Source organism: Pyrgilauda ruficollis, unplaced genomic scaffold (genome assembly GCF_017590135.1).
Source record: "Pyrgilauda ruficollis isolate IOZ18807 unplaced genomic scaffold, ASM1759013v1 scaffold9, whole genome shotgun sequence".
Taxonomy (NCBI): domain Eukaryota; kingdom Metazoa; phylum Chordata; class Aves; order Passeriformes; family Passeridae; genus Pyrgilauda; species Pyrgilauda ruficollis.
This window is the reverse complement of record NW_024531043.1, coordinates 10,323,401-10,349,252: the sequence shown is the minus strand read 5'-3', so window position 1 is coordinate 10,349,252 and position 25,852 is coordinate 10,323,401. Positions and strand designations below refer to the sequence as shown.

Below are 25,852 nucleotides of genomic sequence, written 5' to 3'. Positions count from 1 at the left end.
GCGCCTGAGTGAGAGTGTGTGTGTGTAAGAGCATCTGCGCAGCTCCACATGCACAAAAAAAAAAAAAAAAAAAAAAAAAAGCAAAAAAAAAAAAAGCAGAAGTCGGGGGTAGTGAATTAGCAGTTGGGGACTGAGAAAATCCATACAGGAAGCAAAACAAAAGAGAAATCTCAGGCCATTGGGGCTGAGGACGCTGAGAGGGCGCTTCTGACATAGATGAAGCTGATAAAGAAAAGTGCGATCGCTGGGAGCTGGGACAGCCGCCCGCGGGAAGGGGGGCAGGCACCCGGATCCGCCGGCCGCTCCTCCGTCCTCAGGAAAAGAGCCAGAAGGTGCAATTATGCATAAAGCAACGGCAGGAGGAATTAAAAAGCAGATTTCAAGGTAAGATTTTATCATGTCAGCTGCTCCCATCCACTTCCTTGTGGGGTTTGGGAAGGGCTGATTGGATGCGGAGTCACCTGGATCCCTGGCAATGACCGAGGGGCTGCAGGGTTATGGCTCAGATCTGATCCGGGGGGGTTGCTGAGGCTGCAGAAGGGCAGCAGGGCTGTGTCCAAACCGGCTGTGGTCCAGGGGTGGCGCAGCTCCAGCAGGGAGTTTGCATTTCTTTCGTTTCTTCCCTGGAGGGTGGATTGGGAATGGATGGGGTGAAAAACTGAGGTGTGTTTAAAGCACCACTGAGGACGGACCCCACGGGGGGTGACACACAGATGTTCACAAATGGCTCAGTGTGTCCCTAGCCCACTCTCCAAGGGCAAATTCCTGCAGCTTCCACCTTCCCAACACCCACAAATCCATTGTGTGGAGTGTGTGAAATCCCAGCTGCCACATCCCTGGGCTTCCTTGGCTTGGCATGCTGGGTGGGCACCAGACCCTGGGCACCACCACGGCTGCTCTGCCGTGACTTTTTCCTGCCCAGTGTGAGTGGCCTCTGCGTGGGGCTCTGTTCCTCTGTCCCTGCCACTGCTGCCATTCCAGACACGGCTTTGTAGGAGCTCTTGGCACAACCAGTAACACAAGTGGGGGATGTCAATGGGCCAGATGTGACACTACAGACCACAGTCCTGCCCTTTACTGGAAAAAGGTGCCGTGGAAGTTTATTTTTGCTCCATTTCCCATGGCAGAGTGGGTGGCTGTGGTTTTGCTGTGGGGCCCCTGCTCCCTTGGGATGAGATGGCACCAGGATGGCTGAGCCTGACCCGTGCCCACCCACTGCAGTCCCCAGTCCTGCTCGGGATCCAGGGACACTGTGACCGCTCTGTCACGGCTGAAGCCCTCGCCCACGGTGTGGGACAACTCTGGGCCCTGTGTCCTGATCCGGTCTGGCTGGACGTGGGCAGCAGCCTGCGCTGCCTTTTGCCACAAGATAATTTGGAAAATTATGAGAAACAGGGTTTGAGACGGCATCTGGCCCACTGCTGCCACCGCACAGGTCCCTTGGGTCCCAGCCCGCGGAGCTGGGGGAAGACGTGGCCGAGCAGGAACAGAAAAGGGGGCATTTTCTTTCCAAGCCTCCAAGAGCCCCACGCTCGGGCTCCCTCCCGACTCCCGGGGGGCTGTGGCGGACACCCCCAAATCCACGGAGAAAACATTCCAAAAGTCACAAAAATACATATGCGTCAAAATTAAAAATAAATCCACCCCGGGAGCTCGGCCGGGCTGTTTGTGCCGCTGGCTCCGCGGGCGCGGATGCGATAAGATAAAGGCAGAAGCAGGGAGGGGCGGCGCGGAGCTGCGCGGAGCCGGGCGCACCCGCGGAGCCGCCGGCGGGGCCCGAGCGGACGGACGGACAGACACACACACATAGGGACAGTCAGGCGGGCGGACGGACGGACAGACACACACATAGAGGGACAGTCAGGCGGACGGACAGACGGACAGACACACACACATAGGGACAGTCAGGCAGGCGGACGGACGGACGGGGCGGCCCCTCCGCTCCGCCTCCGCGTAGCCTCCGCCCCCGGCCGCGCCGCTCCGCTTTACATAACCCGTCCGGGGCCGGGGTCCGCGCCCCGCGCCTCCGCCCGGCGGAAATGCGGAGCCGCCTGCCCCGGTTTCCTGCCTGAGCCGTGCCGTGCCGTGCCGTGCCGAGCTGAGCCGTGCGCCCCGTCCCGCCCGCCCCGTCCCGGGCGTTCCGCCGCTCCATCATGGGCGAGCGGCAGCCGGACGCCTTCTCCTGCAGGTAACCGCGACGGCGCGGCGGTACCGGGACGGGCTGGGCTGGGCTGGGCTGGACCGGACCGGGACGGGCAGGGCTGGACCGGGACGGGACGGGCGGCCCCGGGAAGCGGCCGCTGCAAAGCGAAAGTAGCGGCGGGAGGAAGCAGCGAGGCGGCCGCTCCTCCTGTGCAGCCCCCGGGAGCCCCGGGCTGGATTCTCTCACCCGGGGAACTCCGGTGCTCCCGTTCCGGAGTAGTGAGCCCCTTCCTCTGCCAGCCCTCGGACAGCAGCCCCGTCCCCCTCAGCCCATTTCTGTGCGGCACAGCCTTGTCCCTGCCCTTTCCTCGGGCTGCCTCTTTCCAGGGACTGCTTGCCCGTGGTCCCGTTTTCCTCATGGGCACTCCCTGTTCTAGGGCTCTGTTCCTCTGTGGGTGCCCCCATCCTGGGCACCCCTGTCCTTCTAGCAGCACGGGACCCCAGAGCACCCCTTCCTTTGGGATCCCTTGACTTCCCCCGTTTCCCAGCATCCGTATTTTGGAGATCCCAGAGCCGGGGGAGCAGCATGCAGGGAACCAGCCTTGCCCCTCTCCTCTGCCTCCCCCCGGACCCCTGCAGCCCCTGCCGTGGGGGTGACCCCTCTGGGAGGGTGCAGGACCGATGGGGTGATGCCCACCTGCCCCATGTCTTGGGGCCCTGCGCTGCCCGAGGGGGCCATGCCTTGCCTCTGCCCCCGTGCCCGCTGTGAGTGCCAAGCAGAGCTGCCACCTGGAGCCTGCCAAGCAGCTCCTCTGACTCTCTGCTCCCTGCAGACTTTGTTGGCCCCGTGGCTTGGCAGGGGCTCGGAGCACGAGGCCGATGCACCAGCGGTCAGCATCCCCACAGCCTTCCCATGCCCTGCCAGTGTGCCCAGTCCTGCCTGTGCCAAACCCCATCAGGGTCACCCACGGAGAGCCTGGACCCGCTGGCTCATGGCAGTGACACTGTCATTGCAGCCCGGGCTGGGATTTACTGTCAAGGAAACCAGGATGAGTTACTGAGCTGCGATTTCGATATTGTTGTAAATTGATTCAAGATGTGCTGGAGTTGTGGGCTGGTGGCCTGGGGACTCTGTGGGGCTGCAGCCAGAGGAAGAGGTGGCCTGTGCAGGGACTTGGCGCTGCCAGCTCCTGCATGTCCTCACTGCACTTGGATTTGCTGGCAGGAAACAGGATTGGTGTTTAAAGGCCTATGGAATTAGTGGCAGGTTTCACTTTGACTTGTTTGGGACTAGAACAATGCTTTGGATTTCTTTTTAACTTTTTCTCGGAGCAGGAGAGGCTCATCCCTTTGCATTTTCTCCTCCCCAAAGCTTCTATTTTCTCTCACTTTTATATATTTATTGCCTCTGGTAAGATCTGGTTTGGTTTCACCAGAGCCCACAGGGCTGCAGGTCTGCCAGCACCCTGTGCTGTGTTGGTGAGGTTGGGGTGCAAGTGCCAGTGGCTTTTGAGGGATCTTCCATCCTCTGCCAGAGCAAATCCTCCCCACCCACACACCCATGGCACTGATGGGCACCGTGAAGGTGTCGTGACAAATCCCAGTGGGTGACACAAAGTGAAAGTGCAAGCGCTCATCGCTGGTGGGGTTTGTGGTGCTGCCGCAGCTCGGCAAGGAGAAAGGGCCAAATCCAGCAATCCCTGGGGGGCTGCTGCGGCGAGCCAGGCTGGCTGGGAGCTCAGCTGCTGCCTGCTGTCCCCAGGGACCCCCGGGCAGCCGCTCCCCCGGGAGCGCTCCCCGCACCCCGTTTCTCCCACGCCTACACCGCAGCGATTCATTTCATGCAACAAAACAAGCCCTGTCGAAAGAGGCCACCCCACTGCCGGGCTTTTCCCCGCAGGCAGTGGGTGTAGGAGAGTGTGATGGTGTAAACCAGGCTGCAAGGTGCCAGACGCCACGGTGTGGGGGCAGGCTCAGGGTTTTTGGGGAGCTGGGCTGGCCACAGCTGTTTGTGCTGGTGAGTTGCTGTGGGCCGAGCCAGCGTGGAGCTTGGATTTGACCTGAGATGGGTTTGGGTTTTCTCTATCCTGTCTGTCCTGTTGGAGTGGTCAGGGAAAGCCAAACAGGTGAACTTTCCTCGGATTTGAAGTGCTGTAACATCACCCACATCCCCAGAGCTCTGTGGTGCTGCTCAGTCCATACAGAGCTGTAAATTAAGGCCAGTTTGGGTCTTTAATATAGAAAGCTGTATAGTGCCAGGAGGTGAAATGAGAAGAGTGTGTATGTCCTGTGAGAAAGGGGGAGAATGAGGGTAAAATCTGCCTTCCCACACTGGCTTTTAAACTGATTTCCTACACGTGTGGAATTGGGGGAATCTTTCTGTCCTTCTCCTTTCTTACTTTTTAACTTGCTGGTTTGGTTCAGCCAAAAGAGAGAGAGGGAAACTCCTGAGACCCCGTGGGATTCTCCAGCTTGTGTGGAAACAGCTAGAGGGTCACAGGGAGTGATGGTGCTGTGCCATCACCCTTTCTGAGACCCAGAGAATCCTCACCATCACAGGGAGCTGCCCCAGAGGGAAGAGGAGGACAATGCTGGGCAGTTTCTGCTGTGGATTGTGCTGGCACTGGCTTTGGCTGTTTTATAGTGGTGCTGTAAATACGTGGGTGTATCCCACATCCCGAGGCTGCAACCAGACCTTTCCCCACCTACCCCCTGCACCAACCCCTCCTGCCTTCCTGAGTGGCAGCATCTCCATGCCCACCCCCAAATGGCTGCAGCACCCTGCTTGTCCCCCTCAATCCAGGGGTGCATCCAGATGTTCTTCCAGCACCCGCCGTCTCTGAGGGATCAGGATGCAGAGCGGGGCTGCACCATCCCCATCCTGCGGGGAGGTTCTGCATCACCCAGCCCCTGCAAGCCCACCTGTGGCTGGCTGGATCCCCCAGGGACCTGCATCCCCCTGATCCCCCCTCCAGGGACCTGCATCCCCCCAAAATCGCCGTGCCAGATGCAGTTCCATTGAAAAGTGCCGTTCATTGTAACCTGGCCTTTTATAGCCGCCTCGGAGCGGCTGCGGGGCCATGCCAAGAAAGGCTGCAGCCGGCTCAGAATAGCTCTTTTCATGGAGGACATCCTGGGAAGGAACAATGTTCCCGCTCTTGGGATTGTGGGAACTTTGTATTTCTGCCACTCAGGAAGTGGGGAGCTGCGGGGCCGGCCAGGGCGTCTCCCAGCCCCTCGCTTCTCCTGAAAATAGTCCTTGGGATGAGTTTTGAATATTCCTGTGCTTATAAAGGGAGCTGCAAATGCCTCTGGACTCTTCTCCTCCAGTTGGGAACAGTTATTTCTGGGAGAGCTGGCGCATCAATCACATTTCCTATTCACGTCACTGGCGTGCATTTTCCTGCCGTGGAACTGGCAGCGAGTGGGGCCGGTTTCATTTTCGGGTTGGTGGTGCTGCACATGCACAGCGTGTGAGCAGGGCTGGGCACAGGGCACGGCCACGTGGGCTCTGCTCCCTCACGCTTCCCCTCGAGGCTGGATTTGTGGTGCTGGGTGCTGGAGGGTGACCTCCACACCCCTGGGAGATGGGAAGGTGGCGAGTTGGATCCGGCAGCTCCTCCGTGGTGAGGCCAGCTGGCTCTGAATGCTCATCCCCTGGGAGCGGGTGGCAGGATTGGGCGCTGGCTCCCAGCACTGCCCTGGCACTGCTTGGTGCTGCCAGCTCCTCTGGCTGCAATTAAACAACAAATGCATTTACTGGGACAAATAACCCATTGCTGGATCCAGGCGCAGATTCCCGTCCCAGTCGGTGCTGGCACTGCTGCCGCAGCAGCGCTCAGGTTGGGCAAGAGTTTAAGGGAAGCTCCTGGGGGTGGCTGGGCTGCAGGGCTGGATCCTGCACAAGCCCCAGCTCGCTGTCCCAGCCCGCATCAAAGCCACCGCGCCCGGTCCGTCCCGTCCTGCTCTTCCTCGAGTTCCTGGCCCAGCACCCCAAAACAACCTCAGCACCCCAAAACAACCTCAGCACCCACAAACAGCCCCGAGGTGGGGCGGGCTTGGTGACGTACAGCTCTTCCAGCAGCCGGCAGGGATGGAAGCCCCCCAGTCCCAACTAGTCCATGATGTGTCCAAGGATGGGCTGGATTCTCCACTCAGAGCAAATTGAAGCCATCAGAAGTCCTTTGTCTGACCTGCAGGATGGCCAGGAGCTCCTCACGGGAACGTATGAGGAATAAAATGTCAATTCTGCCTTAAAGCCACTGGCTGCTGGATTCCAGCTTTGTGGAACACAGCAGGCTGGAGCAGGGGGAAGCTCACCCAGCAGCAGGAACTCGCATCCCTGTGGATGTTGCCACTGAAACCTGGGGCTAAGCAGAGGAGCAGGAGGCTGCTGTGGTAACTCCAGCATGGATTCACCCGGGATAGCTCTTTCCATGTGGGAAGTGTGCCAGGCAGAAGCAGTGAGGTCGGCATCGTGCCAGTGCTGGGAGGAGGAAGCGCTGGGGAGTATTTCCCATCGTCGGGTTGGAAAAGCACGTTGCTACTGGAGACGGCCTTCGGCTGCTTCCCACCGCGTGGCACAGACGAAGCCCGGCTTTTCCCGTGCCACAAACCTCTCCCGAAGCTGGTACAAAGCGAGCCTGAAATCTTGGAAGGTGAATTCCCTACCCTGGGAATCTCGCACCTGCCTGCGGAGCCGTCCGCACGAGCGCCTCGCTTCCCTCCGCGTTTTGCGGGAGCATCCCTCCGAGCGTGCCGGCGGCGTGGGTGGTGCGGCGGCGATTCCCGGGTGCCGGGAGGAAGCGGGAGCGCTGCGGAGGATGCTGAGTCACGGGCAGGCTGGCGGCGCTGATAGACGGGGCCCAGCTGGGGGATTCGGCCGGGCTGCGGCGGGCGCATGCCCCGCACTGCCGGGGCGCCGGACGGCCCCGGGTTTTGGGCGGCTCTTCTGAGAAGGCGAGGCTGGCGGGGGGCAGATAACATCTCCCCTCGCCTGCAACCTTCGCGGGACGTGCTCGGCAGGGCAGCGGGTGGGCAGAGATAGAGCCCCGCTTCCCGGCGTTATCGCCGCCCCGGTTGCAAACACGATCCCCTGTGCCCGCACGTTCCTCATCGCCCTCTCGCTTCCTCCTGGCCCCTCAGGGTTTTTGTGTCGTTTTTTTTTTTTTTTTTTTTTGTAATTTTTCCTCCCCCTGACGAACGCAATCCGCTTTTCCTCCCCTCCCAGCAGCCGGGGTGCTGCTGCTGGAGTTTCGGGGAGGCGGCAGCGCCTGTGCCGGCGCGGCAGGATCCGGGTGGGTTGGCCGATGTTTCCTTCCTGAGCGGAGTGCACGGCCCCGATAAGTGCCCCGGGCGGGCACGAGGTTCGCTGGTGAGCAGCGGGGCCGGCCCTGGGGAGCACCACTGCCGGCTCAGCCGGGCACGCCGGGCCGGCTGCACGCCAGCCACGGTGCTGCCAGATTGGCTTCGCAGTGAAATCTGCCGGGGGCACAGATACGGTGTGGTTTGCCAGAGCCCGGCAGCTCCTCGGTGCCGCAGGCGGCAGAGCATCCCCTCAGGAAAGCGCGCTCACCCCGGGCAGTCCCGGCCTCTTCTCAGGCCGCTGGGGCCGGGAGGATCTGGCAGCGAGGCAGCTCCATCCCTGGATTTCTGCAGCTTTTCATGTTGCTTCCTCCCCTCCCGCCCCCGTTCCAGTTTTATCAACTCCGTTGAAATCGGTCCCTGGAGGGAAACCCATCGGCGCTGCGGAGCCTTGGCAGGAGCCGAGCGGATGTGGCCGGGCCAGGCGTCCCCGCGGGCGGCGGGCAGCTGCAGGCAGCTGTGCTGGCAGGAAGCCGCGCAGACGCCCCGCGCCGCGACCTGCCCGCTCCCCACCGCGCAGGTGGGGAAACTGAGGCACGGCCCAGCCAGGTGGGGACGGGCGTGTAAAGGAGCTGCGGCGGGGCTGCGGGCTCGGGGTCCAGCGTGGCCACTGCTGGTCACATGCCGTGCTGCTCGCTGGGAAGCAGCTGTCCCCTGGCCATTTCTAGCGTATCCATGGGAATGAGGCAGCTTAGAGTGGGACCCGATTGACCACAGTGTTCCCCAGGCCTTGAGGATGCACATTCCGAGTGGGGTATGGCCACTCCAGCCAGGAGTTGCCGGGGTGGGGGATACATGGGGACCCTGGGGCTGCCCTCACCACCCGTGTGCTCTGTCTTGCAGCGCGGCCGCCTCGCTGGAGCCTCGGCAATGAATGGGCACTCGCTGCCGGCCGGCACGCCAGCGCATCCTCGGGGCTGGCATGAGTTCTGCGAGCTGCACGCCATCAGCACCGCCAAGGAGCTGGCGCGGCACTACCTGCGCTTCGCCACCGAGCACCCGCACCATGACCTCCTGGCCGCCGAGAACTTCTCGGTGCAGTTCACCGACCTCTTCCAGCAGTACTTCTGCCACGAGGTGAAGGAGGGCATCGCCATGAACCAGCTCCGCATCCTGCCCGCCGGCCCGGCGCGGGATTACCGGGACACGCACCGGCGGCACACCGACGCTTCCCTGGGCACGGTGGCCACCAAAGCCGAGGCGGAGCCCGGTGCCCGCCCCGAGCAGCCCGTCCGAGCCCCCGAGGCTGCTCCCTCTGGACTACGCAAGTCCTGGAGCTCGGAGGAGCTGGCGGGGCCGGCGCGGAGGCCCTTCTCGCTCAGCCAGCTGCGCAGGAGCTGGCGCAGCCTCTTCCGACGCCGCTCCTCGGACGCGCTCCCCGGGGATGGCGATGGGGAGGCGGCGGAGGCGGCTCTCAAGCCGGGACTGGGGAAGCGCATCCTACCGTGGGGGCTGTCGCGGGAGCAGCCCCCCGAGGTGCGCAAGGAGGGGCTGCTCAAGTACGGGCTGCTGGATGAGAATTCCCTGGACAGCGGGACGCGCTGGCAGCGCTGCCGCCTGGTGCTGCGGCGAGCGGGGCCGCCCGACGCCGAGGAATTCGTGCTGGAGCTCTTCGACCCGCCCAAGGTAAGGAGCTGCCACCCTTTTGCCTGTTCCAGCCAGTGATGCTGCGGGTCCCTCATTTAGGGATGATGCCCAGACGCCAGAGCATCCCACAGGGAGGAGCAGGGCCACGGTGCAGCCAGCACCACGAGGGTTTCTCACCACGAGGGTTTCTCACCATGAGGGGCCCGGATGGGTTTGCTCTGCCACTGCTCTCCCTCTGCTGCAGCCACATGAGGCTGGGCCGTGTTATTTAATGCCTCTGAGAAGGAGACAAAGCCACCCCTGTGGGTCTTGTCTGGGGAGTGAGAGATGCTGAGACCAAGGTGTGCTTGTTGCTGCAGTCGGTCAATGTGTCACTGCATTTCTGCCTGCTGGGACTCCAGAGCTGGGTTTTCCAGCTGGGAGCACAGTGCCTGCCTTCTGAGCTGAAGAGTGAGGCTGGTGGCCTCCATCCCACTCATCCCAGCCTCATTCCACCAAGGTGTGGGGCAACCCAGTCTGATGAACCCCAAATTCACCCTGTCCCCTGTGCTGTGGCTTTAGCAGCCTGAGATCTGCTCGCCTGGGCAAGCTGGGAGAGGAAAGGGAAAAAGGAATTAGGCTCTGTGCCTTTCTCTGCTCCCAGTGGGACCCATAGTTTTAGTTTTTGTAAGGAGTTTTGTGACTGGAAGTTCAGCTCTCAGCTGCTGCAGGGAGCTCCCGTGGTGCTGGGACGTGGCTGGAGTGGAGATGATGCAGGATGTGAGGGAGTGGGGAGTGATGTGGGGGGAGTTGGGGTGTTCAATCTGTAAAAAGACAGTTCCTCCACATGGCAGGACTTGCACAGGCGTGATGGGATGAATTTTCTTTTTTTTTTTTTATTTTATTTTTTTTTTTCTTTTTTGTTCTCGTATAACTTTGATGACAAACTTGTGCTTTGGAAGGAGGAAACCTCCGGTAGAGCTGGAGCCTTGTCCCTGCCTTCAGGGCAGCAGGGTCAGGGAGCAGCTGGCTGAATTCCTGCTATTTCCGTCAAACGACTCCAATATTAAATATTTGAAAAAAGAAACAACATCAAAATTGTAACATCTGAAAGTAAAAGCTGGTTTTGCTCCGTCATGTCAAGGGTTGCAGTTGTTTGTCCCCGTGGGAGTGTGTGTCCCCATCCTGGGGCACAGGGAGGTCAGAGGCACTCTGGGGCACTTGGAGGGTGCTCCAGCAGCTGGATAGCACTGCCTTTTTTCCTTCCCTCACCCCTTTTCTCCCTTTTCCCCCCTTTTTCTTTTTTTTTAATCTCTTATTCTTTTTTTAAATCCCTTTTTCTTTTTTCTTCCCTCTTTTTTTTCTTCCTCCTTTTTCTTTTTTCACTTCCCCTTTTCTTTTTTCAATCCCCCCCTTTTTTTTTACTACCCCCATCTTTTTCTCCCTATTCCCCCTTTTTTTTTTTTTTCATTTTCTCCCTTTTTCTTTCTTTGTTTCCCTCCCCCTTGGGAAGCAAGCCCAGCACATTCTTCCTCTCCCCACATTCCCTGCCCAGCTTTGACCCAGGGGTGGGAGACACTTCAAACAAGACACTGACCAAGTTCCCCCAGTGCTCTGAGCATTATTCCTTGCAGTCTCCATGGGATGGAAATTTCCTGGTGCTCCACATCCCCACGAGGCTGGAGACCCCAGAGCCCCGAGCAGGGGGTTTCTCAGCCAGACCTGCGGAAGTGGGGGATGTTCCTTGCTGGATTTTGCAAGTCTCTGGATTAAATTGCTTCCTGTGCAAATATTCTCAGGGCGGTTCCTTCCTTTCCAATTCCCTGGGCCAGGGCCAGCTCCTGTCTCCTTTACAGCACAATCAATCCTGACCCTTTCCCAGTAACTGCGGTTGAATTCCGGGGGTGGTGGAAAATCCCCCACGGTGCTGGTGGCTCCCACTGCCCAAACCCAGCACGGGGCAAACCACGGAGCAGTGAGAACAGAGCAGTTTGTTGGGGGGTTATTTTCCTTTAAAATAACTAAATAACACTCAACAGCCCCCTGGGAATGGCTGTGAGGAGCCTCCTCCTTTCCATCCTCCAGCTCCAGGATGCTCCCAGGGCTTTGCCACCGCCTTTTCCCCATCTCATGGGTCTGTTCCTGATTTGAGGATGGTGTTGATCACCATAGAAAATTGATGGTTTTAAATAAGCAACCGTAAAATCAGTTCTTGGAATTTTTCAACCCCAACTGATCTGTGGATTGTGAGGTTGGTTACCCTCAGGGTCTGCCTGGAAACACCCTTCCCCCTTCCTCCTCTTCCTTCCCCCTTCCTCCTCTTCCTTCCCCCTTCCTCCTCTTTCTTCCCCCTTTCCACCCTGTAAATAATAGGATGCAATTGAAATTTCATCTCAGCCTCAGGGCTTTACAGCACCAAGCCAAGCCCCCAAATATCCCTCCCCTTGGAGTGACCTTGGAAAAGGCAGGTGTGTGGAGAAAGGAGGGGGGTCCTGCTGCTTTTGGCAGCTTTTATTTCATTTTCCCCCCTTTCTCCTGGTGCTCCAATGAGGCCTCTGAGCTTAATCCCTGGCATCAAAGGGAGTGGGGGCTTTGAAGAGCCCTGATCCCATTTACTGCTTGGGTGGCTGTGCTGGGTGAAGGGTCAGGGAGCTGTGCTGGAGAATGTGGCAATACCAATGGCACTGCCTGGAGTGGGCACCCCCTGCCCAGGCGTGTGCCAGAGTAGAGATGAGGATTTTGGGAGAGGGAGCAGCTCCCCTTGCCGTGCTCACAGCCACAGCTGGCTTGGCTTTGGCATCGCTCCCTCCTCCCTCGAGCACTGGAAAAATGATGGAGGGATTTGGGGATGATGGGATCTCTCCTGGGAGAGGGTCACTGCCTGGCTGCAGGGCACAGGATTGGGGGCAGTGCCACCCTGGGGACATTCTGGAGGGCAGAGTGAGGTGATGATGCTGTGTGGAGGAGGAGCTGGAATAGAGGGATATGGGAATACCTGTAGTGCTTGTATATATGGCTCTGTCTATCAAAGAATATATATATGTGTGTATATAAATATGTATAGGGCTATATATAAAATATATATAATATATATGTATATATGGCTATATATGAAAATATATTTTATATATATGTATATATGGCTATATATAAAATATATATTATATATATTACATATGGCTATATAAAAATATATTATATATTCTATATATGTATATTTTAAAAAATTTTTTAAATATATATTTATATGTGCCATAGGAAAACCTGGGCATGGTCCTGGAGTTGCACCCAGGTGGATTCTCTGATGTCTGTTATGAGGGCAATGCTCACCAGTCCTCCCTGATTTCCTTGGAAGCATTAAGTGTTTTCTCCTCTCCCACACCATTTAATCCCATACAACCTTCAGGACTGGGTACCTCTGAGGTCTCTCCACCTTCATAAATTTCAACCACTTGAAACCATTTGGGGCTGCCCCTTTCCCCAGCTGAGCCCCAACCCCAAATACCTCTTATATGGCCAAATCCCAAACTCCATGAAAGCCGTGATTCGCAGCGGAAATGTCCCGAGCCGTTTCTGTTGACCAGATGTTTTTACAGGAAGGGGAAGGGAAATGGGATTTGCATTTGTGCTGCTTTCTTTATAGCATTTTAATGAAATCCAGTGCGTCCCACAAATTGATGGCACGCCGGGACTGGCCGGGAAGGCTCCTTCCGGAGAAAGCCTTGGAGCCTCTGCCACAGCTCAAACATCTTTGCTGAAGCCACGGGAGGAGCAGCATTTTTATCTCTGCTCAGTGTGAGGCTGCTTTGACTTCCTTTTTTTTTTTTCCTCTCTTTTTTTTTTTAAATTTTTTTTTCTTTTTTTACACCTTTCACCTGAATCTGGTTTCTGAGAACTGCCACCTCCTGAGCCAGCAGGTTCCTGTCCCCGATTTTTGGTGCTTGGGGCTGTGAGTGGCAGCTGGTCAGACATGGGATGGGGCACATCCCAGTGTTTTGGTCCCCATTCCCTATCCCTGCTCCTCCTGAAGCTGCTCAAAGGTGGCCTGAGTGACCCAGTAAAGGAAGGACAGTGGTGGAGGGGGAATTTTCCTCCCTGGAACACCTTGAGAAGAGTTGTGCCAGTGATGGGAAGCACCTCGCTGTCCCATCATCCCATCCCTGCTCCAGGAAAGGGCAGGTTTGTGTCAATCTGGATCCCCAAGGGACCACATCCCTCTCCTGGCATCCTTCTCCTGGCATTCCCAGGGACTTCATCCCTCTCTTGGTATCCTTCTCCTGGCATCTCCGTGAGCTGCATCCCATTCATGGCATCCTTCTCCTGGCATTCCCAGGGACTTCATCCCTCTCCTGGCATCTCCATGGGCTGCATCCTGTCCTGATGCAGCCGAAGATGTCCCTGCTCCCTGCAGGGGTTTGGACTCGTTGACTTTTCAAGATCCTTTCCAACCCAAACTATTCTGTTCTTCTATGATCCCTCTCCAAACATCCTGCTCCCAGCATCCCTCTCCTGGCATTCCCAGGGACTGCATCCCTTTTTTGGCATTTCCAGGGGCTGCATCCCGATCTGGTTGGTGTCCCTGCTTATTGCAGAGGTCTTGGACTGGGTGGCCTTTGAAGGTCCCTTCCAACCCACGTTATTCTGCGGTTCTGTGATCCCGCTCCCAGCATCCTCAAGGATCGCATCCCTCTCCTGGCAACCCCAAAGACCACACAGCCAGGAGCTGGGAAAACTGCTGTCATGACCCTAGAGGGGTTTGGGTGTCCTTCAAATCCCTTGGGAGAGGCAAAACCTCCCCTGAAGGCACCTGGAGCTGCCCCAAAAGCCTCGGGCAGCCTCTCCCCGGGGCAGGGCGGGCGCATCCCTCGCTGCTCTCTCTGTTCTTCGAAGGCACCGGGGCTGGGCGGCCTCAGGGCTTTGTGAGATTTTGGTGGTGACTTTTGCTCTCTTCCCCCTCCCCCCCGGCTCTGTTTTTGGGTATCGAGGGGGGTGGGAGGGAGGGCGAGGAGACAAAGGTTATTTGTCATTTATTAACCACAACTTTTTCCATCCTTGGTCATGCACGGAAAAAACACTTTTAGCAGCGTAACCACAGCCCCGGAGTTAATTGCTGAAGAGCAGAGTTTCTTATTTTGGAAACTGTTGCTGGGATGGGGCTTGTCAGGGCCTGGGTGTGAGGGGAAGGGTGCAGGTTGGACCCCAATATCTGCCTCACTGAACTCTGGGGTTTTGGCCTCTGAAGGAGTCCATCCTTTTAACCCCATCCTTTAAAATCTGCCCTTCCTGGGGATGTTTTCCTACTGCTGTGCCCACCCTGCTTATCAGAGCGTCACTCACAGGGATGCTGCAGAGCTGCTCGGGGTGGAAAGCACCACATGCCAGCTGAGAAGCGGGCAAAAAATGGAGATATTGGGCAAACCACAGGAAAAAGGACTGGGAAAGTACTCAGGGAATGCATTGCTTGAGAAGAGCTGTGGGTGCTGGGTCCCCACAGCTGATGTGAAATGCCTAGTGGGGTTTTTTGGGTGGTTGTCTCTCTTTTTTCCCCCTTTTTCTTCTTTTTTTTTTTTTTTTTTCTCTCTCTCTCTCTTTTCACGGCCCAGGATGTGGTTGTTTCGAGGCTGAGAGCTGCTTCTTTCAAAGGTAAATATTTATGAGAGCCTGCGCAGGCAGCGCGGGGTCTGGAAGGATTCAAGGATTCATCCCAGCCCTGGTGGGGGCTCAGCTGGGGTGGACCCTGCTCCTTCCCACCAGGCAGGTCCCAACTCCGGTGTCTGTGATGGGCTCTGTGATGTTCAATGTCATTTTGGGATTGTGTTAAAAATGAGCATTTTGGGCAAACTCACTTCCTCCAGCCCCGGGCAAGGGGCAGGAATGAAAATACCCATCCAGTGGGATTGAATGCTCCCACGTGGCCTTTTGAACCTTTTCCATCATCCTGGGTGATGCAAAACCTTGGGAAAAATCCCAGGACACCCCAGGGACTATGGGGAGCCTGCAGACTCTGTGCTGGACCCCCTCATTCCTGTGGGGCTGGGGTTTGGGGTGACTCAGTCCTGGCTGCAGCAGCTCCCACTTGCACGCAGACACCTTGTTTACTTTCCATGCTCGTTATTTATTCCAGGAAATTATTAAAGCAGCCCACGCTGGAACCGAATCTGGCATAAAATAAATTTTAAAAAAAAATTAAAAAAAATCAAGGGTCTGCTGAAAGCTGACTGTTTACAGATCTTGTTTACAGCCCCCATTACCCTCAGCCCTGCTGTGAGCTGCTGGAGTGGCTGGTTTTGGGGGGCTTTGCAGGGTTTGGGGGGGCTTTGTGGGATTTTGGGGGCTTTGTGGGGTTTTGGGGTGTTTGCAGGGTTTTGGGGGTCGTTGAAAGGTTTTTGGTGTTTTGCAGAGGTTTGGGGAGTTTGGGAATGTTGGCTCATTCAGAGGAGGGAGGATGATCAAAGAACAGAGAAACCACCAGCTCCAGGCACGGGTGGCGATTCCTGGACCCCCCAAATCCCACCCCGCGGCTCTTGGGGTGCTGTTTTGCAGCACCCGGGATTAATTTGGAAGGAAATCGGGGCTCAGGGGGCTCCGGGGTCGGGGCTGTGTTTTCTCCCGTGGCCGTTCGCCGGCGCTCGCAGCCGCCCGCGGCGGGAACAGAGGGACCTTTGTGGCCCCCGAGGCAGCGCTTCAGGCCGGCACAACGGTGCCTCTTGTCACCGCTGGGCACGCTCCCCTCGGGGACAGCTCCGGCCCCCGCCACGGCCCGCGGGATGCTCGGAGACAGGGTGTCCTGGAGACGCCTTTGTGTGCCGGGTGGAGGATGCTGGCGGGGCTTTGCCGTGGGCAGAGAGGGTTTTCTGGGAGGGGTGGGGGATGTTGGGCTGGCACAGCAGCGGGAATCACCTCCTGTGTTCCTCTTTGAGAGTCGGGGAACCTCCAGGCTCCAGTTCCCCGAACCCAGAATGGAGCCCAGGATGGTGCTTGCTGCTGTCAGGAGGTCTCCAGTTGAGTGGTCTGCACCTGCAGAGAGGCAGGAATGTTTTGGGAATGTGTCATCCCGGGGTCAGGGGGAGCTGAGCTGAGCTAGGGGTTCCTGCAGCAGTGGGATTCCAGTCCCTGTCCCCAAAACCAGCATTGGCAGGGGCTGTCCAGGGTGGACCTCTCCTCTTGGGATGAACTGTTGTGCAAACACCTGAGGAAGAGCACTGGAATTAACTGTGCTGTCAACTCCTCTGGAGCACTGGGATTAGCTGCTGGAGAGAAGGATTAGTCAGCTGCAGATCCCTGAGGATGAACACCAGGGTTAGCCATGGTGCAGATCCCTGAGGATGAATAGCTGGAGTGGTTGTGGTGCAGATCCTTGAGGATGAACACCAGGATTAGCCGTGGTGCAGATCCCTGAGGACACATTTTGGGATTATCTATGGTGCAATGTCCTCAAGGATGAGCACTGGGTTTAACGATGGTGAAACTCCCAAGGGAAACCACCTGTGGGATTTCCTGCCACACAAAATCCCTGAGGATGAAGTCTGGGATTACCCTTGGTGCAAACTCCTGAGGATGATGGCTGCTCCAGCAGACACTTTGACTCTCCAGCAGGACCCTTGGAGCCCTCACAGCCCTGCAGGGCCACGCTGCCTCTCCCTGTCCTGCCCTGACACCAGGAGATGTTTCCCACACAGTTCACCCAGCATTCCCTGGAGAGGAGCTGTGTGTATCCATGCTCCTGGAAAACCTCACAGCTTCCCCCAGGGCTGCAGACACAGGATATGGTTTTGTGTCCATCCAGCACAGCCAGGCCAAGCCAGGCCTGGAACTGCAGCTTGGCTGAGGTTTGTCCCTTGCGTAAGGGCCACAGTGATTTACAAGAAGTGACAAATCTCGCCCATATCCGTTGGGGACCTTGCACAAGGGCTCAGGCACTTCCCCACCTCCCGTGGTGACTCAGAGTGGAAGCGAGAGCTGGCATGGGGAAACCCCAGGAGCATGGAGGGGCCGGGGGCAGCTCCTGGTGCTCTCGAAGGATTTGCTCTGCATGAACTTGGCCTGATGGCCCAGCCACTGCCATCGTCACTGTGACAATGCCATCATCACCACGCCACTGCCGTCATCACCGTGCCACCGTCATCATCGTGATGCCACTGCCACTGTCACCATGACCCTGCTGTCACTGCTGTGCCACCACTGCCAGGCCTCCACCCTCATCACTGCCATCATCACCAAGCCACTGCCGCCACTGTCATCATCATGCCACTCTCGTTCTTGGAGAGCCACCATGCTCCTCATCTGAGTGGGAAAAGCTCCGCCAGCAGCCTCAGTGTCCCCTGAGCATCCAGACAGGACGTGCTCCTTATGGCAGCAGCTTGCAGCTTCCTGGGGAGAGTGTTCCTGGCACAGGTGGGCCAGCTGGGAGGAGCTTTGCTGTGAAAAACGCCATCAACCCCAAATATCCTTGCTGGAGATTCAGTGGGGCGAATCTCCATGTGGAAGCTGGTGGGGTTTGGGCTGAGCCAGAGCAACGCCTGTACCATCCTAAACACTCCACCCCATCCTGAGCATCCTGAGCACACAGAGCCGGGCAGCAGCGGGCATTACCCATCCCTGCAGTGCTGCTGGGGCTCCTCTTGCCGAGAAGGAGCCCGTGGGTGAACCCTTGGCGTGTTGAGTGTGCACTTTTGGTTACTGAGAACTCCCTTTCCCGGTACCGGCCGCATCGAGCAGGGCATCTTGCGGTCAGGTGCGGCGCCCCAGCAGCGGGGGCACCGTGCCTGTGGTAGGCACTTCCCCGAAGCCAGCCTGGTTTTTCAGGCACCCTATCTCTGTGCTGCATCATTTCCTTCTCCCTTCACGCACCAGCTGCGCTCTCCACGCCGAGAGACGCAGGGGGCTTCGCCGAACTCCCTTTTCCTGGAATTTCCCCGTTTCCGGAGAAGCCGACCCCAGCGCTGTGGTTGGGGTGTTGATAAAACCCGCTCAGGGTCACGCTGGACGTCACAACTCCCGTGTGGGAAAGTGGCCAGGACGAGAGATCCTTTCACCTTCTCCACACAGGACTTTGAACAGGGCACGGTCGCGTTCCAAAGGTGGCAGGAAAATCAAATTCCTTCGGGATCAAAGCCCCGGCGCCGGCGCGGCGCCTCACGGCAGCCCGGTGACAGTGATTGCAGCACAGCACAGCTGCAATCACTGTCACCAGCGGGCCCGGGGCTGCCGGAGCCACCGCGGTGTCACCAGCCCTGTGCATGACGCCGTACACGAGCGACTTCTAAGAACTTTCTTCTCGGTGCAGCTCAGAGCTGATAAGGGCTGATCCCTCTCGCGCTGCGTTTCCGGCCCCAGAGAACACCGAGTGCTCGGCTGAGGCAGGCAGGGAGGGAGGAGGGGGGATGGAAAAAAAGAAAAAAAAAAAAAATGCACAGCTAAAGATGGTGTGGTTGGGTGACCGAGGAAGTGTCCGCTGGGGACGTTCTCAGTGTCATACAGGTGGTTGGGGACATGCTGGGGGTGGGTTTGCTGTGAGTATCACAAGCTCTGGGCAGAATTTGGGCAGTCTGGTTGGCGGTTGCTGTTGTGGGGTGAAGCGCCACAGCCCAGGGTGTCGGGACACTGTCGCTGTGTAGGGACAGTGTGAGTGAAGAGGGACACTGGAACCAGCATCCCGTGGGATGATGAAGCCACTGTGTGAATCACAGCCAGCCCAGAATGTTGTGCAGCAAGCCTGGTGCAGGGGGATGAACGGGCCTGGCACGTGGTGGCACTGCCTGGGCTTTGCCAGGATGCATGGAATGGCTCTGGCTGTGGGGCTGAGCACAGAGCCTTGGCTCCATCACTCAGCACCATTGGGTGATTTTTTTGGCCCAATTTAGTGAATTTTTGCCCATTTCAGTGATTTTTTTTCCCCCCTGGCACCCCAGATCCTGTGCCACGTGCTGCAGCCTCCTGAGGAACCGAAAGCTGCCACAGGGATATTTTAGCCTTTGTGGAAGTGTTTGCTCAGCATTTTGTCACATGCCTGTGTCAGTGCCAAACCCGCTGGGGAGCTCTTGGCAGGCCACTGACCCTCGCAGCCACGAGCAGGATGTTCCCTGCCTGCACCCCAATTTCCCCATCGGTGCCACATCCCTGGTGCTGCCATGCTGGGAACCCCCTTCTCCCCCTCTCCTCCACCCATCCCTCCACTGCAGGGTCCTTGGGACCCCTGAGATGGGTCTGGATGTCGCCCAGCCCCTCTGGGGTGCCCTGACAGTGACTGGGCAGTGCCGTGGGGGGTATTTCCTTGCCACAAAGGGGTATTTCCTCACCACACAGGGTATTTCCTTGTTGCTGGGGTATTTCCCTGCAGAGCCAGGTGTTTTCTTGCTGTGCCTCGGGTGGCTCCTGGGCTGAGCAGAGCAGTATGGTGTGGGGCAGTGTTTTGGGGTGTGGGGCGGTGTTTTGGGGTGTGGGGGAGTTGGGGCTCAGCTCAGGCTCTGTGTTCCCCCTCACAGGGCTCCAAGCCGAAGCTGCTCGTCGCCTGCTCCGCCGTGCAGGAGGTGCGGAGGTGCACACGCCTCGAGATGCCCGATAACCTCCACACCTTTGTCCTCAAGGTGGGACCTGCCGAAAGGGTCTGCAGCCACCCCCGAGGCCTTTCCCACCCTCTGGGGCGCGTGTGGCTCCCAAAAGCTCCTGTGCCAAATTTCAGTTCCTCTTCCCATCCCGGGAGGGGATGCACAGGGGGATGTGGAGTGCAGGGTGGGGGATGCGCTGTCCCTGCTGGGGTCCCAAGTGTGGGTGGGTGGGGGATGCACATCTCTCTCTCTCTCTCTCTGAAGACCTCATGTCCCTCTCTGATGTCCCCTAGGTCACCAATGCCACCGACATCCTGTTTGAGGCAGGGGATGAGCAGCAGCTCAGCTGCTGGACGGCCGAGATCCGGGAGTGTGTGCGCAGGGGGTAAGCGCTGCTGGGTGTCCCTGAGCCCCGGGGTGGGGACAGTGGCTCTGTGTCCCCACTGCCAGCACTCAGCCTGGCTTCTCCTGTCCCCAGCAGGTCTGACACAGGTGACTCTGAGCTCCTGACGTGCCGACACCCCGACCCTACAGCCGCCAGCCCTGCCAGCAGCACCGACCCTGTCAGCCAAGGTGAGCTGGGGACACCCAGGGGACCCTGGGGACAGAGTATCCCTCACCGGGGGGTCACCACATCCTGCCATGGCTGGGCTGATTGGCCTTCCCCAAATGGCACGAGGAGGGGACAGAGAGGGGAGGGGACGGGGGCGATGGGCAGGGACATTTCCCAGGGTCACTTCCAAGGGACACTCATCCCTGTGCCTGGCAGGGGCGACTCCGGGGGGCCCGGGGGAGGCGGCGGGGCCGAAGATGGAGCAGTTCCTCTCCTCCTGCCCCTGGTTCCACGGGCCCATCTCCCGAGTGAAGGCGGCTCAGCTGGTGCAGCTGGGGGGGCTGGAGGGCCACGGCGTGTTCCTGGTGCGGCAGAGCGAGACGCGCCGCGGCGAGTACGTGCTCACCTTCAACTTCCAGGGCAGAGCGAAGGTACCTGCGGGACAGGGCTGGGATGGGGAGGGGAATCTCACAGGGACAGCCCCTGCTGCAGGACAGCCCCCGTCTCACCAGGGAGGTGCCCTCCTGCTCTCTGCCCCGATGCTTGCAGTGTGCTGGTGCCCTTCTCCCAGGCGGCAAAATCCCCAGGGAGCCACAGGCGGGGGGGATGCAGCACGTGGTGCTAAAGCCATTAGTGTCCCCCGTCCCAAATATCCCCACCGTGTCCTCCAGGAGGGAGTGGAGGGAGGGTAACAGGTCCCTGCTCCTCTCCGCAGCACCTGCGGCTGGCGCTGACGGAGCGGGGCCAGTGCCGGGTCCAGCACCTCCGCTTCTCCTCCATCGTGGAGATGCTGCAGCACTTCCACCGCTACCCCATCCCGCTGGAGTGCGGCACCGCCTGCGACGTGCGGCTCTCCAGCTACGTCGTCGTCCTGCCCCAGGCACAAGGTGCTGGGAAGGGAAGGGAAGGGAAGGGAAGGGAAGGGAAGGGAAGGGGGTGTTCCCATGGGACACAAGGTGTGCAGGAAGGGAGATGTTCCCGTGGAATACAAGGTGCTCGGGAAGGGGTTATGTTCCCGTGGGACACAAGGTGTTGGGAAGGGAAGGGGGATGTTCCCGTGGGACACAAGGTGCTCAGGAAGGGGGATGTTCCCGTGGAATACAAGGTGCTTGGGAAGGGGTTATGTTCCCGTGGGACACAAGGTGTTGGGAAGGGAAGGGGTTATGTTCCCATGGGACACAAGGTGTTGGGAAGGGAAGGGGGATGTTCCCGTGGGACACAAGGTGCTCAGGAAGGGGGATGTTCCCCTGGGATGCAGGGATGGAGCTGCCCAGCCTGGGTGTGGGGTGCCCCGGTGCTGGCCAGAGCTGGGCCCTTTGGCTGCTCCTGGAGTGGGGAAGAGGAAGCCTCGGGGCAGTGGCACAAAAGGTGACTGCCAAGCTCCCAACTTCCCTTTCTGAGAAAGGAGAAGCTGCTCCCAGCCACCGTCTGCGGGGGGGTCATGGGATGTACCCCCAGAGAGGGGTGACAGGAGCATCCCCCTGACCAGCATCTCCCCTCTCTGCCCGCAGCTCCCGGCTCCAGCACCACGGTCCCCCTCCCGCTGCCCTTTCCAGGCTGGAGCCCCGAGTTCGGCCTCATCCCCACCAGCTCCTCCTGCCCTCACAACCCCGACGAGCCCCCCGGGGGTCCCCCAGCGGAGCAGATCTTCCACCTGGTGCCGCCGCCGGCCGAGCTGGCGCAGAGCCTGCGCCCGGCCAGGGCCACCGCGGCCACCGCGCCCCGGCCCCGCGACTCGGACTATGAGGTGGAGGCACCGGGCCGGGGCCACGTCCGTGCCATCGACAACCAGTACACGCCACTCTGACCAGCACGGCGCCGGCACTGGGATGCACTTTCGGGTGGAGAAATCCTGGAGACCTTCTGGGGGATCCATCGAGAGAAAGAATGTACCTGTTTCTTCCTTCTGGTTAGGGATTATTGTTGTATTTTTTTGCAAGGAAGGGGGTAATTTTTCACTCCTGTACGGGTGTGCTCCCTCTCGTTGGCCTGTTAAAGGGCCTCTTATTGTTGTTTTTTTGTTGTTTTTATCGAAGCTTTCTCGTTACTGTTTACACAACGCCGCTCGTGCCTGCGCCGGGCCCGGTGTCCTGCCTGTCCTGACATGACAGAGCCCAGCCAAGGAACCAGGGGCTTGTGTTACACCCACGGAATTAGAGGAAGTTAAAAAAAACCCCAGGATAACAAGGAAAGAATGATTATAAATTCACTGCCAAGTTGCTGCTCCAGGCCTCATCCTCCTGCCCTGGCTGCTGAACCCACCAGCAGAGCCCGACTGAGCTGAGCTCCCACAAGAGGTGGTGAGCAGGGTTTGGGCTTTTTTTTTTTTTTTTTAGCTAAGGCAAAAACTGGCTTTTTCCTGCTTTTCCTTTTTAACCCAGCACAGCCGTGGTCACTCCCTGCGCCAGGCAGAGGGATCCTCATCCCGCTCTCCCGGCTGATTGAGACTGAACACTAATTGCTCCATCCTTAGCCATGGCACCAGCTGAGAACTAACACAGAGACTGACACAAACCTCTCCTGCTGGTGAGGGAGGGGTTTATCCCTTTGTATCCTGGTGATGGATGCGTTCTATCCCGGTGATGGAGGCTTTTTATCCCTGCGGTGAATGGGTTTTTATCCTGGTGATGGAACCGTTTTATCCCAGTGATGGAACCGTTTTATCCCAGTGATTTTAGGCACAAATCTAAAGTCAGTTTTCCCCTTAAAGAGCCCCCATACTCTTGCTTGCCTTTTTGCCCCCAAAACACCGTGTCACCAGGAGCTTGGTGGCATTTTGATCTCCACAACAGCCTCTTGCAGGCGATGGGGGTCCCTGGGGAACAAATGTGGGGTCCCAAATCCCTGGGTCTCATCATCCCCTGACCCCCAGCTGTCCCCAAACTCTGCTGCTGTTCCTGAGCCCCCTGGGCTGCTTCACCTGCCTGGGGCAGCCGTGAGAGAGGAAGCACTTCTGAGAAGCTGCCTTTATTTTAGGAAAGAGGAAGGGCTGGAGCCGTTGCGCCACACAGGAGGGGATGTTCACAGTATTCAACTTCCAGATTTCCCAGCACAGCCTTCCCTGGGATTTCGGATGCAAAACTTGCCTTGAGATTGCCTTACAGAAAGCATTTTTATTTCTATTTTCCTTGAAATTGCAATACAGGTGGGAGCCCTCAGGAGCATTAACATTTAGCAATTAATTTGAAAACCAGCAAACACAAAGCCTCGTTGGGCTGAGTTAGGGAATTCCACAAAAACCCAGCCTCTAGGACAGGCTTTGCAGGTTCTGGGTGAGCACAAAGTCCAAGGAGACAAGGTCAGGAGCTGAAGGGCAAGGCCAAAATATCTGGGGCCAAACAGCCCAGGAAGCAGCCATGAGAGCAAATCTGGGTTTATAAATCTGAGTATGAGGCTGAGACAAACGGGAACCATCAACTGAAGAAACCATTTAGGTTTTCCTTTTGTGCCTCCCCATTGCTTGCTCTTGCTCTCTCCTGGGCTTTGTGCGTTTAGAGCAGGCAAAGGCTTTTTTTTCCCCCTGCTTTCTCTACACTTGTGCCTGAAACTGGAGCATTAAGAGCAAATTGCACTGGTCCTGCAGCACTGCCAGCCCCGGAGAGGCTCTCGGAGGAACAAAGCCAGCCCTGTCCTCGCTGGGCTCCTCAGCTGTATCCGCATCCCATTCTCCTCCCTGGAGCAGCACAAAGGCTGCAGCCAGAGGCAGGAGCACATCCCCAGGGCTGGCTTGTGCCAGGCAAGGCAGCTCCCTCCGAGGCTCATAAATAACTCCCCGTGCTCTTGCATTTATAGGGATGGGGAAGGGAAGGGGGGACAGCACAGCGCGAGTTGTTGTTTCCTTTCCTCGCTTGCTGCCCGCTTCCCAAAGCCTTGGAAAACACAGGGATGTGCTAAATCTTGCTCAGGTTGCTGGTTTTAGTCCCACTGAGCTCCAGGGAGTTGCTTTCAAAGGGGTTTTCCCCCAAAAGGCGAGGTGAAATCACCCGAATCTCCCGACATCTGCAAAGAAAGGATGGGCTGGGAAAAGGCAGCGCTATTCACATCCCCTGCCAGATGAATCCAGAGAAATCCTTGCCAGATAAATCAGATGCTGCTGGGGTGGGTTGTTTTGGCACGCCAGGACTTTATTGTTGCAGTGCCAGAACTGAAACATGCGTGTGCATGTGGTATTTTTAACCTGCAGTTTAATTACAAGGGGGTTCTCCGCAGTTTAAATGGAAATTGCTGTGCTTGATTAGTAAAATACACGTTGGGTTCATTATCAGCCACTTCCCCCATGCAAACAAACTCCAGTGGGGGAGAACTGTTCTCCCCACCAGTGGGAGAGTCCCTCTGATTATTTAATAGCTAATTCCATCCCCAAACTCACCCACAGGCAGCTGAGGGCTGTCCAGCCCTGCCAGCTCCACCAGTTCCTCATTTCAGATCCACTGCAGCAGGACCTGAGGGGATTTTTGGGCTATTTCCCAAACTCCCAGGGGGAACTGAGTTTGAAATCCCATTTCTCCTAGAAAACATCTGGCTGGTGACACAGGTCAGAGCACAGCTCTGCTCCTGCCAGCACGTTACTGCAGCCCTAAGGTACTCGCTCCTCTGCACTATAGCAGTGGGCAAAGAGCATTAAGCCATTCCACCCTATGGAATAGAAGCATTTTGCAGGATTTTTTATATTCTTGTGATTTGAGAGAAGAGCCCAGGGCTGGGCAGGTTTTGTTCTTCGGCCCCTGTGGGCTTTTACTGGCATTTGTGGGGATTTTGGGAGGAGGGGAAGCCAAGGGCAGGTGGCCCCTGGTGAGGTGTAGGCACCAGTTTGTGCCTTGGCCCTGGAGATGGGCACGTGGAACACGAGTTTGGATCCCACCCAAGGAAGCCAGGAGCCACAGGAGCAGCTCTTGGAGCTGGGCTGGAAGTCCTGCCCGAGGGCCTCCCCCAGGAGAGGCTGGGGAAGGGGAGCCCCATTTCATCCAGCTCCTCAGGACAGTTTTTAGCAATAAAAATGAAAACCAGGCAGTGCCTTTGCTCTGTGACAGCAGGGACTTGGTTTTAGGGCACAATCCAAAACTTGGGTCCTGCCAGAATTCCTCCCCCTCCTCTTCCTCTTGCTGTTTGCTGACAGCCACTCCTGCTTGGTGGCCTTTGTGTCCCCAAGGGTGTCAGGCTGTGAAGGAGCTCCTGACATGAAGCATTAGTGGATGTCTCCCTCCCTCCCTTCCAGATCCCAGCCCAGCAGGTACCGAACACTGACACCAAAATTCCTCACCCATCCCTTTGGATTGAAGCTATTTTGGGGTGAAACTTCTAGGAAAAGATCCAGGGAGAAGCCAAAGCTTCTCATTTCTCATCTGGACCACCAAACCCCGGTGTCATCCAGCATTCCAAACTTTTAGCTTTGATCCAAACAGCCCCAACATTCCCCAGCAGCTCCCAGAGGCAGGGAGGTGACTCTGTATTCCCTAACTCAGCCTTTAGCAGGACGATTAAAGCCAACAATTTTGTTGGGAGTGTATTAATTTGAAAGTTCTACTTTTCACCTGCACAGAAAAGTTCTTCTTGTATAGTAATTTTTTTCTATATATTGTTTCTGTATGTACTGTACAAGTAACTTATTCTTGAATAATGCAATTTTACCATAATATTAAAAAAAAAAAATCTGCTCTTAATAAACTGTTTTTAGAACTTG

At 57.4% G+C, this 25,852-nt stretch overlaps 1 protein-coding gene across 8 annotated transcripts; it reads left to right on the top strand.

Annotated features, from left to right (window-relative positions):
- The first annotated feature begins 105 nt into the window (after positions 1–105).
- Positions 106–25,852, top strand: SH2B3 (SH2B adaptor protein 3). Of its 8 annotated transcripts, none has more exons than XM_041489068.1 (8): positions 106–384; positions 8,350–9,132; positions 19,557–19,658; positions 19,913–20,004; positions 20,077–20,192; positions 20,389–20,603; positions 20,888–21,059; positions 21,684–25,852. In XM_041489068.1, the coding sequence occupies exons 2-8, from the start codon at positions 8,377–8,379 to the stop codon at positions 21,977–21,979; spliced, it is 1,749 nt and encodes a 582-aa protein (XP_041345002.1). In that variant the 5' UTR covers positions 106–384; positions 8,350–8,376; the 3' UTR covers positions 21,980–25,852. The 8 variants fall into 8 exon arrangements, with proteins under 8 accessions (XP_041345002.1, XP_041345000.1, XP_041344997.1 ...); XM_041489066.1 differs by lacking the exon at positions 106–384 and adding an exon at positions 445–2,188; XM_041489063.1 differs by lacking the exon at positions 106–384 and adding an exon at positions 5,869–6,800 and having other exon boundaries at positions 20,101–20,192.

Excerpts from the sequence above, each read along its gene's own strand:
- SH2B3 (XM_041489061.1), top strand. The coding sequence starts at position 6,552 with ATGGATTCACCCGGGATAGCTCTTTCCATGTGGGAAGTGTGCCAGGCA. Across the intron at positions 9,133-19,556 it reads AGCTCTTCGACCCGCCCAAG|GGCTCCAAGCCGAAGCTGCT; the intron begins GTAAGGAGCTGC and ends TCCCCCTCACAG. Across the intron at positions 20,604-20,887 it reads ACTTCCAGGGCAGAGCGAAG|CACCTGCGGCTGGCGCTGAC; the intron begins GTACCTGCGGGA and ends TCCTCTCCGCAG.